This window comes from Gracilinanus agilis, chromosome 3, assembly GCF_016433145.1.
Source record: "Gracilinanus agilis isolate LMUSP501 chromosome 3, AgileGrace, whole genome shotgun sequence".
In the NCBI taxonomy this organism is placed as follows: domain Eukaryota; kingdom Metazoa; phylum Chordata; class Mammalia; order Didelphimorphia; family Didelphidae; genus Gracilinanus; species Gracilinanus agilis.
The window spans coordinates 669,994,195-670,007,081 of record NC_058132.1 but is presented as its reverse complement, the minus strand read 5'-3'; the positions used below and the strand labels follow the sequence as shown (position 1 = coordinate 670,007,081).

At 40.1% G+C, this 12,887-nt stretch overlaps 1 protein-coding gene across 1 annotated transcript in view; it reads right to left on the bottom strand.

Moving 5' to 3' along the window:
- Window positions 1–12,204: 12,204 nt before the first annotated feature.
- PRKCI (protein kinase C iota) overlaps window positions 12,205–12,887 on the bottom strand; it is a 72,263-nt gene continuing 71,580 nt past the window's right edge. Inside the window, exon 21 of the mRNA XM_044669549.1 lies at window positions 12,205–12,531. Coding sequence (XP_044525484.1) covers window positions 12,444–12,531 — 88 coding nt within the window. The 3' untranslated portion in view covers window positions 12,205–12,443. The remainder of the gene's footprint in view (window positions 12,532–12,887) is intronic.

Here is a 12,887-nt window from a genome sequence, read left to right as displayed (position 1 = left end):
AACTCCAGGCCTGGCACTCTATCCACTGAGTCATCTAGCTGCCCTTTAGTAAATGTTTCATTGACTGATTTCTTTCCTGAATTTTGACTCCTGTAATAATTGTGTAGCCTTTCCATCTTTAGCTTTTCTTCAAATCTGATGTTGATTTTCACATTTCTTCTAACTAGCTACACAGAGATATCAGGTTCAGAATTGGCTCACAGGTCAGTTATCAGTTACTAAAGACAGAGTAAATTTGATTTTTTAGTTTTGTTCAATATTTGCCATCTCCAACACTTTTCAGACTCTCTCCATATCCTCATTAGCTTCTGAGCACCAATGTCAACATAGCTACAACCCAATTAGTAATGATAATAGCTAATATTTATATAGGGCTTTAAGGGTTTGGCAAAGTGCTTTACATATATTGTAATAGCCAGTGTAAATGTACTATAAAAGTGCTATTATTATTATTATTGTTATTATTGCATTTGAGCCTTTTAATATCACTGTGAGATAACTATTGTTATCTCTTTTTGACAAAAAGAAGTAGAGTTTCTGGGAGGTTGGATTTGAACCCAGGTCAATTCTGATGCCAAGTCCAATAAGCCAATTAGTATTTATTAAGTACCTACCATGTTCCAGGCACTGTGCTAAGTGCTAGAGGGCAAAAAAGGGTAAAAAAAAATAGCCCCTGCTTTAAAGGATACTGTAGAATTATATTTTAATAGCAGTTTGTTGAGGTTACTCCAACTCCATGAGTATTGTGTGGAGGGGCAAGGAATTGCTAATAAAAATGAATCACAATCCATCCATCTGAATTGGCGAAATTTCAGGCCAATAAGGAAAGATATTTTGGGGGCAGGATGACCTTTCAAGTACCCTTCCAGTTACATTATGTACACAGCTGCTGACTAATTTTCATGCTGATCTTGACAACTTTGAGAGTTAGCATGGTGCAATGGAAAGAAAGTTGGGTCTGGAGTCAGAGGACCTGACTTTGAATCCTGTCTCTGACACCTTGGGAAAGTCTCTTCAACTCCCTTGGCTGGATATTCCTCATCTGAAAAATGAAGGGGTTGCATTGAGGTTCCTTCCAGTTCTAAAAATGTCACCCTGTGACCTGTAAACCTAAGGTGATTCCATATTTCCTATTGGCCATAAAATATGAGTCAACAGAAAAGTCATAGATAATATATAAACTAGCAAGAATGGCCAGAAGATCATGCAACAGTTTCATTTGTTCTTCTGACCAGCTCTGATGATCAAAAACCTATTTACTTGAATGCAAGGATTGTAAACCTGAGGTCTATGACTTCTTTAGAATAAATATTTTGAAATAATCAATAGATATAAAGGAAGAAAGAAAGGAAGGAAGGAAGGAAGGAAGGAAGGAAGGAAGGAAGGAAGGAAGGAAGGAAGGAAGGAAGGAAGGAAGGAAGGATTTACCAGAGAGTTATTACTCTGTGCCAGGTACTGTGTTAAGAACTGAGAATACAAAAACAAGAAAATAAGAAGGTCCTTATTCTCAAAGAGTTCACACTCTAACAGGGGAAGATAAAATATAAAAGAGAATGGAAAGTGGGAAAGGAGAAGGGAAGGAGGGAGTCTGGTAGCCAGTGTGACAGTGGAGCAGCCTAGAGGATAAGTTGGAGAGTGAGAGCAATGTGACTGGGCCTTCTTGTGATAAAGAGGTTTCTTCCATAATCCTATGCATCTTATTTATACATTTAAGACATTATTATGAGAAAAGTGTTCATTTTCCACCAGCTATTCTGCTTAGTATCAAGTTCGAATCCACCATGATCCAAATGCCACCACCACTATCCCCTCCTCCCAATAATCTCATCACCAGGAAATTCGCCATCATGGGGGCTGCTTCACCTCTGGTCCTCACACCTCAATTGCTTCTGCCTCTCAGATTGAAGGGATGGATGGAAGAGCAAAAAACTCTTCCCACAGCCTCCTGTGGGAAGGCTCAAAATGGCAGCCACCTCTTCCTCTGCCAACAGCTACTCTTCTTGGTTTCAACTCCACCACTATCGTCATGTACCCCATGCCAGAGTACTTAGCATCTCCCCACCTTTTGTCTGCCTTCCTTAGATTGTCAACTCCTTGAGGGCAGGAACTTCCTTTCCTTTTCAATATGTGTCTCCCCAGCACTTAGTGCAGTGCCTGGCACATAGTAAGTGTTTAATGTTTATCATATTGTAGAAATCATCTATAGGCTTCCAAAGGGATTTACACCACCAAAAAGGTTAAGAGTCTCTGCCCTAAAGGAGCCTAAATGAGGCAGCTAGCTGGTATAGCAGACAGGATGCTGGAAGCAGGAGGACAGGAGTTCAAATCCTGCTCCAGGCACTTATTAGTCCTATGACTTTACCAACTCTCAGCCTTGGTTCTTCATCTAGACCAAACTTTTTTGTCCTACTGCCCCCTTTCCAGAAAAAATATTACTTAGCCTCCTGGAAATTAATTATTTTTGTTTTAATAGCAATTAATAGGAAAGATAAATGCACCTGTGGCCATCACCGCTCCCTGGATCGCTGCAGCACCCACCAGGGGGCGGTGGCACCCACTTTGGGAATCACTGATCTAGACAAAAGGCTGGACCATCCATTTCTATGTGCTGTGGATTGAATTTATGTAATTGCTTCAATCACCTGACAGGAATATGATGTCTTTGAGAGAGCCTGGAATCTTGCATGGATAATTAGACTCTGATTTTGGACAAGGTGAAGAGATATTTTTGGCTAAATGCACCAACAATCCTTTCAGAGTCTGCCCACTTGAACTGGGAAAATGCTCCATCCCATTCCTGACACTGTAAACCATGTGGCACTTGCTTTTTCATGGCTTCCCAATAGGGCAGAACCGGCATTTCAGTGCTCTAAAAAGTGGATTGATTTTGTACCTTTCACTCCTACCAAGAAGTTACAACACGCAGATTATCAAGTGCAATCAACAACCCAACAAATCTAAAATAGCTGTTTGATGAAAAACCTGTGAAGAAAATGTGTGAGGCTGTTGGCTGGGGCTCGGCGCCTATCCTACGAGCCCTGACTTGGGGACTACTTGGAACTCGGGCACTTTGCAAGGAGAATAAATAGAATCATTCCAAGTTCCAACAGTATGAAGGGGGGAAAGACTTTTTTCAAAAATAATTGAAGCGAATGAATGAATGAATGAACAAGCAAGCCAACAAAGAAATAACGGGAGCCTTGGGGCTTTCCACATGGTTTCTGTCTCAGTTTTCTAAGCACCATGGAAAGCAAATGGTGGGTACCATATAAAATATGACAAATAGGAGAACTGGTAAAGAATCAGGCAAAAATCAAGCTTTCCATAATAAAGAATTGCAGTTCATATTTAAGCCTCTTTGTTCTTTCTGTGTGGAGATGTTTGTGTTTTGTTGATGTCTCTCTAGTTCATAATAAAAGAAAATGCTGTAGAGGCATGTGCTGTAGTTGGGGATAGGAACTGGAATTGGGATTGAATGCGTGATTTTGGTGATATAGGGTACTTCCCAGTGAGGAAATTCCCTCCACCAGTGTAGGAGGGTGCCTTTCCCCTAACTCAGTCTTAGAGAGCCTCTAAAGAAAACAGCAAGATAAAGTGATTTTCCCAGGGTTACGTTGGTTGTGTTAAAGATGGGACTCCAACTCAGCTCTTCCTGCCTCCAGCGAAAACTCCTTGTCTGATATGCCAAGCCACTTCTCTATGTAGGATAAAAATAATATTTAATGTCTAGAGACCACATAGGTAGATGATTCCTGGGTTCAAGTCCCATCTCTAACCCCTTCAAGTTGGGTGATTTGGGAACTGTTTCTTTGAGAATAAAATGGGGATAAGATCTATACTCCCCAACCCTTAGTTTTCTATCTGTTGATTTAGAGGTAGAAAGGGCTTTCCAAAATCATTTCCTCCAACTCCTTCCTTTTGTAGAAAAAGAGAGACACGGAGTCACTTGCCCAAGGTCACACAGGTAATAAGGAAGTCACAGGGAGAAAGTCCAGCCTCAGGTTTTCAGATTCCAAATCTACTTCCATCTCACTGACTCACAGGTAAGACAAAGAGGAAGGCAGTTTCAGAGTATTTACTGAATGTGTATGGCCCCTCCCTAGAAAGTCTCAGCAGGCCAGGGTCCGTTCTGCCCTCCCTTCCCATTGCTGCCCAGTCTGATTCTGTCAGAGATCAGCTCCTCCTTGATGGATGGGGGACAGCCTCCCCAAGATTCTGAGTCATTCCCCAATCCTCCTCAAGCTTGGCTACCTCTTCCCACATGGCCCCCAGATCTGAGAGAGGCCTCATGACCATTCTGTTATAATCAGAAGTGGAACACCGAGGGCACGAAGGCAAGGCTAAGGGCAACAAAGGGTTTTTTTTTTTTAAACTGGGAAGGTTTTTTTCAAATGGGAAGGAGGACGGATATTTCATCAGGTCCAATCCCCTTTGTTTTAGGGATGAGGAAACAGCCCCAGAGATTGGATATTGAATTAGATGGAGATTCTGGGTTAAAACGTGTTTCACGTTCCTCAGTGGATGGGCTGAAGGTTACAGCCACCTTTCTGTGAAATCCAAATTCCACATTACTAGGAAAGGGCAGCATGGGGGAGTCATACCCAAATCTGCCTCGAGAATCACAGATTTGGAGCTGAAAAGGCCTTCGAGTCGAACCGAGTCTCTTTATAGAAAAAGAACCTGAGATGCAGTGATCTGCCCAGGGTCACCCGGTGAGTGTCTGAACCTGCCCGGTGTGATCCATATTTTTTCTCAGGGTGCCGAGAGCCTGGAAGACAGCAAAGCTCGTCGATCTGGTCTCCTTGCCATGGCTGACTGCGGGAGCAGGATCTGAGTCAAGCCCTACATACACACTGGGCAGCTCATTTAGTCCAATCTCCTTTATTTACCGAAGGGAATAGGGGCAGACAGAAGAGCCCCCTAAAGGACTTACACCTGAGATTTTTTTTTAAACCCTTACCTTCTGTCTTAGAGTCAATACTGTGTATTGGCTCCAAGGCAGAAGAGTGGTAAGGGCTAGGCAATGGGGGTCAAGTGACTTGCCCAGGGTCACACAGCTGGGAAGTGTCTGAGGCCAGATTTGAACCCAGGACCTCCCATCTCTAGGCCTGGCTCTCAGTCCACTGAGCTACCCAGCTGCCCCCTACACCTGAGATTTTGAAACCAGGCCTTGAGCCTCCAAATCAAGGACGTTTTCCCATTTTAAAAATTTGATATTTTAATGTTTTCATTTTTCTGACATAACAGCAAATAAAGTGAGCATTTGCATATACGTTGTAGAACAAGAAAGGTTGCACAAATCACCATTACACAAATCTTGCTTATAGTTTAAAATATTTAAAACAAATTCAACATGTAACTGTCTAAGCCATTCCTGTTTTTTTTTTTTTTTTTTTTTTTTTGCAGGGAGAGAGGAGGGAATCCTGGCTCTCCTCTCACTTGGCCCCAATTGAAAAAAAATAAACACAAAAAAATAGGCATAAACAAAGCAAAAACCGACACTGACTGTGCCCCAAGAGTCCCCATCTCATTCTGCACCTTGAGTCCATCACCTCTAGGTCCGATGGAGAGCAGGCGTCATCCTCAGTCCCTTGGGGTGCTTCCTAATGGAGACACCATTTGGGTTCTGCTCACTCCACTCTGCATCAGCCCATCGAGCTCTGACCAGCTTTATCTCAAATGGTTTCCTTTATCATTTCCTACTGGGGCCATAATTTGTGGGGTCACTCTCCAGTTGGCAGGGCAGCCCCTAAGATAGCTACGTTAGCCCTTGGTGGTCTGACGGACGATAGTTGCAAGAGAACCCAGAGTCAGTCACCTCCATCTCCATACTCCTTCAGTGCTACCATCTTGGAAAGAACATTTTCCATTGTGGAGAAGATTCCTTTGGAAGGAACTTGTCGTGTAACCCTGGTCAAGTCACTTGTGCTTTGAACCTTATTTTCCTCATCTATAAAATGGAGATAGACCTCTGGAGGAAGAACTGTTGGAGTCAGGTAGACGTGGATTAAAGCATGCTATCTTTCACATCAGTGTATTTATTTACCATTTTATTTTGGGATTTTGGTTTTGTATGAGTGTGCTCTTACAATATCGATCAATAGGAAAGTGTTTTGCATAATAAAAATAAAATAAAATAAATTCAACAAAATGGAGCTAATAATAGCACCTGCCTCACAAGCTATGTGTAGAGTCTTATGGAAATATCAGCTATTATTGACACTATGCCTTGTTTCAAAAGTTGGGGTGATCCTCCCACCAATATAGGCCACTTTTCATCCTGTGCAATTCTTGTCCATGCGTCTCTTCTTGTTAAGTCCTCCAAAGGGGAATCCATTCCATCTACTGTTCTGGAAGCTTTCTTGGTGGTCCTACTTTGCAAAATCCTACAAAATTCCCAGCTGGGTACATAAGCCGATACCCTTTGAATGCTTGAATTAAAATTTTAAAGGTTAAAACCTCACACTTGCAAAATGTAATATTATAGCAAAAAACTAGCAAAGCTTCAGTATCAGTAAAACATTTATTTTAGGCTCCCCAAGCAGGCAAGCACAAGTCAACCCAACTGGCCTTTATTAAATCCATTCTGGCTGCTTTGTTCAGTCTGGGGCGGGCAGAGTAGCCATTCGCTCTAGACGTGCTGATTCTTCTTTTTACATTTTATGTCCCTTTCTCATGACATAAAATCTGGGTAAAAAATTGTTTTTATAGGGGTTAATTATATTTGCTTGAGTTTATCCCTAGCCAAATTATGCATAATGTAAAAGCCGCTGGGTAGACACACACAGCCCTGCTCACATTACGGACTACAGCAAATTTATATCACGGGAATTCAAGTCTGGTCGGTCTTTCAGAGGGCTACAACCACCAGGAACCCAGAACTGCCCTTTCCTGAGACAGACAAAAGCATCTCGGCTTTCAAAGATCGGGTTGGAACCTTTCTACAGCCTTTGTCAACGGCACTGGTTCGGGCAAAATACGGAAGACAACTTCTGCTAACACCATAAAGCCTCTTCGTTTGAAGGCATTTGTACTAGGGAACACGTCTGGCTCGATCTCATGACCACAAGGTAGTTTATGCCAAGATTCATGCAGGCTGAAGATGGAAATGAGTCTTTTAAAAAAATCATCTAATCTTTTCAGTTCCTTTAAGTGAAAAAGGAGTTATTAAAAATACTTGTTAATTCTGAGGGAGTTATGAGAAAGAACGCTATCCACATCTAGAGAAAGAACTGTGGGAGCAGAAATCCAAAAGAAAACAGATGATTTATCACTTGATTGTATGGGTATAGGATTTGGGGTTTTGGTTTTAAAAGATTACTTTTTTATTTAAAAAATTATAACATTATAATTTATAATTATATAAAAATTATTCTATCATAAAAATGAATAATACGGGGAAATATACTTATTAAACCCAAATGGACCAGCAGCTGCACAGGGCCTGAGATACTATATTGTTTGACTGATAAATACCCCCTCTGAAGTCCTGACCTCCATCTTTGTCCCTATGGGGAGAAAGACCTCATTTAAGGGAAGACATTTGACAGTTTTTCTCCCATACCCATCCAAGGCTCAACTCCCATTTCTTGGCACAGAGAACAGACATTTAATCTTGCACAGAATGTATATTTTAAGACAGTTGGCTTTTGCCATTGCCTCTTGTCTGGGGTACAGCACAGCCTTTATCTTCTCAGGATGTCCACTCCTGATTCTGTTGTCCAGTCCAGATTGTAAGGGCAGGGGCTGGGTCTTTATTGTTACTTTTTTAGCTCTATAGCAGTGTTTGTAAGCAGACATTGGTGTCTTCTGATTCTAGAAAACTCAACCACGATCCCATAAGGAAGACACGAGAATCTAGGGGACAATTAACCAAATGTTTTATTTTTCACATGATGAATCTGAAACGATCTGCTAATCTGCTCCAGTAAACCCCAGAGGACAGATTGGCAACCTGAGACCTCGGAGGTGGAGCTCCAAGGTACTGTAAACTAGGCCAAACGGTTCATGGTTCAATGTGTCTTTAAACAATATCACCTGGCTTGACACCATCTGCTCCTATCCCTGAACTTTTGGCCAAGGTACAGGCGTCAAAGCTTGGCTTCAAGCTGGAACATGACTGCTACAATGACTTGCAATTCTTGAAGCTCCAGGTAAACACCTTTCTCAGATTCATCTCTGGGCTCCATCTGGATGGTGGCAGTGGATAACAAAACCCCCCACACTCATAATGGCCAACTCAAAACCCTCAGGGGGAGATGGTGGTTTGGGGGGGTAGGAGGGTTCTGGAATTCATGGGGTCTCTTTCTAGACATTCTGCCAGGAAAGTTGTGTGCTGAGGGAGTTCTCTGGAGTTCCAGGGTTCCCAAAATGGCAACCAGAGAAGACAGCTATGACAACCTTATTTGCCCAGTTTGAGATTTTTTTTTAAACCCCTATTTTCTGTCTTAAAATCTATACTGTGTTTTGTTTCCAAGGTAGAAGAACAATAAGGGCTAGGAAATAGGGGTTAAATGACTTGTTCAGGTTCCCACATCTAGAAAATGTTTGAGACCACATCGAACCCAGAACAACTCCTGACTCTAGGTCTGGCTCTCAATCCAAAGAGCCTTCTGGCTGCCCCCACTCCTTTGAGGATTTCAACCTTGCATCAAATATGCAGTATGATAAATGGACTTCATATACTACTAGAAAAAATAAATGTTAAGAAGAGTTGAGGGGAGAACAGTCAAAGTTATAAGAATACAAATCATTCCCCAGTTGATAAATGGTCAAAGGATAGAAGCAGGCAGTTTTCAGATTCAAAAATCAAGACTACCTCTAGTCACATGAAAAAATGCTCTAAATCACTATCGATCAGAGAAATGCAAATTAAAACAATTCTAGGTACTACCTCATATCAAACAGATTGGCTAATACAACAGAAAAGGGAAATGAAAAAAATATAGGAGGGGGTGTGGGAAAAATGGGACAATAATGCCCTGTTGGAGCGTAAACTGATCCAAGTATTCTGGGGAGCAATTTGGAACTATGCCCAAAGGGCTATAAAATTATGCATGCTCTTTGATCTGGCAATACCACTTCTAAACCTGTAATCTGGAGATCCAAAAGATGGGCAAAGGACCTATCTGTACAAAAATGTTTATAGCAGCTCTGTAGGGTGGCAAAGAATTGGAAATTGAGACATCCATCAATTGGGAAATGGCTAAACAAGGTGTGGTATATGATTGCAATGGAATACAATTGTGCTATTAAAAATGATGAGGATGGTTTCAGAAAAACCTGGAAAAGCTTACACAAACTGATGCAAAAATGAAGTGAGCAGAAGCAGGAGAACCTCACACACAGTAATAGCAGGTTTGTCTGATGATTAACTGTAATCAACTTGGCTATTCTCAGCAATACAATGATCCAAGGTGATTCTGAAGGACTGCAATGAAAAATGCTCTCTACCTTCTAGGAGTCTGAATGGATATTGAAGCATACTATTTTTCACTTTATTATCTTTGTAGATTTATTTTTTGATTCCCCAACATGACTGATATTGAAATGTTTTACATGTTATCATGTGTATAACCTACATCAAATTGCTTACTGTTTCAGGGGAAGGCCAAGGGGAAAAATGGAGGGAGAGAATCTATTAACTCAAAATTTTAGAAAACGAATGTTAAAAATTGATTTTACGTGTAATTAGGAAAAAAATGCTAAAAAAAAGAAAAATAAACAAAAAGAATCAAAACTATAGTGGGAAATTTGCTTGGCTACCCTACAAGAATTGAAGGTATCATTCGAATATTATACATAGGGAATTACAACACAATTCCACATTTAAATTTTTTTTTCAATTTCTTGGCTGAACATTAATTTGATAGATCTCTGAAACCGACATAATGCCAAAATGCCAAAACAAACAAACAAAAAAAAACAACCCACCAACTGAAGACTATTATAAACATTTTATTTAAAGACATTAAAGTAAAAAAAAAGGTGCACAAATACAGATTACAGTATATATGAGTATTTCACATGGGAAAAAAACAAAACAACATGTAAATTGCATTAGTACTGAACGAGCAGAGTACCTGGAGTCCAGTCTTCACACAAATAAAATGAGGTCACTCCACAAACATGTCATGCTTCTGAAAAATAAATCTTATTTCCTAAAAACTCCAAATTCCATCTACTTCGACTGTCCAATGCCCAATTTCCCTGCTGAATAATTCTGAGACAGCCTCTACACCAAAAATCTTTAAAAATTGGCATGGCACTTAAAAAAAAAGTTGTGGAAAAAATGAAAATGAGTAAAAACATATTTGCAATGGTGATCTGTATAAAATGTACACATCTTGTTTTTAAAAATCATATTAAAACAAAAGGCCACTCTGGAGGCTAAAGCCACATCATAGAAAAATGCTTATTACCTGTAACATTACTGGTAGAAGACTGATTAATTTTATATAGACATTTCAAAATGAAAACTCTATTTACTCATATGCTTTTAAATAGTATTTAGCTGATGAAGATATTAAATGTACTTCTGGCCCCAACCAATTTGTCCCAAACAGTGTTCCTGAAATCAAATCATGGGATAAAGACAAAGAAATCCCAAGGGACAGAGAAAGCATCACCACTTTGATTTCAAGGGCATCAACACCTTCTGACTACAGAATTCCCCACCAATGACTTGGGGCAAAACCCGTTGGGTCTCCAGAACTAATGGTAGGTTATAATTATCTAATTAAAAAAAAAAAGCCTCTCTTTAGATCATAAGCAGGGGTTGGTTCCAAGTACACATGTAAGTTTTCTTTGAATTTCTCCATGCAGGCTAGGCATAGAAAACATAAGGAGACTACAGAACTGAGTGAAAGCATATCTCTAATGAAACATAGTTCCTAAAGAAAAAGAAAGGAGGGGAAGAAAAATCTGTAAAATGTGTAAGACCAATTCCTTAAGTAATTTTGAATTTAGGACTGCCTTCCTACAATTAAATTTTTAATTAAGTTGGGAATGTAAAGACAATTTCTATGCACAGGGTTATTCCAGCTTCCAAATTACTCTCTCAAAATACAATGAAAGGATGATACTTTAGGCATTTATTCAGCCAATAAATTTCTCAAACATTAATATTTATCCAAAAATAGCTTGAAGAGTCTGCCTTCTTACTCTACATTATATTTGTTATCTACATAATCAGAGTATATAAAATCCAGAGTGAGCCGGAATCATGGCCAGTTTTCACTAACATTTATTGTAACCATTTCTCTTGGATCTCATGGAAGACTCCAAGGAGATAATTGGCAAGTATTCCTATCATTAATTTTCAAGAAAACTCTAATTAAATTGGCTCAGTTGGAAGATTACATCTCTACATACTAAGTTGTAAAGGATTTGTTTTTAAATGTACACCAACTTCACTGGCTAAAAGTAATGCCTTTTCAATTTGGGAAACAAGAGCATTTCTCCTTGTTCTTCCAATTGCCTCAAAGAAGCCATTACAAAATTACAGAAAAAAAAAAGCAGCTGTGAAATCTTCCGTGGGGGGAAAAAACAAATCTCATTATCTAACTTCTCCAACTTCAGCTGCCTAATTTTGGCTAGGGACCGTTTTTACCTTCTACATCCTGCCAATTTCCTTGCCTGGTTGGATCTGGGCTCCTCTGCATCCTTTCTGATATTCCAGGCATATTTCTGGCCAGAAGTCTCAGAGGGGCCCTCTCTCTCCCCTCTGGATCCCAGGCGTAGGACTAGAGGCTACTGATGGCTTAGTGCTGGAGTGTGTCTAGTGTTCTCCTGAATGTGCAATGTGTTTATTCTCCAGTTAGCAGGAAGCAGCAGCATCTTTCTTATAGCCTCAGATTTAAGAACTGTCATAAAGTTACAAATCTGAGTATTCAGGACAAGACAGAAACATAAAACTGAACTCCTAGAGGTAAAGAACAGGAAAATGTATTTGGAAGCCATCCTGCTCCTCCCAGAATGAAAGCCACGTCCCCTGAATCACCCCCATCACCGCTGCCACCACCACCTGATGCCTAGCAGAGTAACTGCCAGAGGCTGACGATGCTATTTCACAATGTGTCTTGATGCAACAGATGCTCTTGTTCAAAGCAGTAACAAGTGTTTCTTTTAAATAAAAAGGAGACGTCGCTATAGACGAGCCACAGCTTCTCAGGCTCCCTCTGAATGCCAGCAGCTGTCCACCGGGTTATAATTCAATCAGTCCTAGCCCAAGTCTCTAGAAATCTGGTTTCAGACTTTTTTCTTGCAGCTGAACTTAAAAGTGATTGTTTGGTCGTTACAATCAGGGATAAAAGATACCAAGGGTGCCAAAGTAGATGATGAAGTTAAAATGCTCAAGTTTTTATGCTATATGGTTGCATCCAAACTGGTAACTTGTTTATCCGTGCATTAAATGACAACACATGCAAAAGGGATGAGCCCCATCAGACACACTCTTCTGCAGACATCAAGAGGGGATTGATGTACTCGAAGCCCTCGAATTCAGACTGGTCAATTTTCTTCACAATATCACTGTTAGGAGAGAAACCAATTATATATCTAATGATATGAAAGAACCCAGTATCAGCGGTCATGAATTAAGAATATAACACAGAAAACTGGAAAATAAGGTATATTAAAACCATAAGTTAGGAAAAAAAACTATAAAAATGAGGCTTACAAAATAAATAGGCATCAGCTAAATAAGGAATCAAATAAAATGGTAAAAGGAATATAAGTCATTTAGAACAGGAGTCTGTAACCTGGGGCCTGTGAGTCTGGATGAAAATAAAAATCTTCACTAACCTTCCTGAAATTTAGCATTTCTTTCCATTTTTATTTTATTTATTCTGAGAATGGGTCTATCAGCATCACCAGACTGTCAAAAG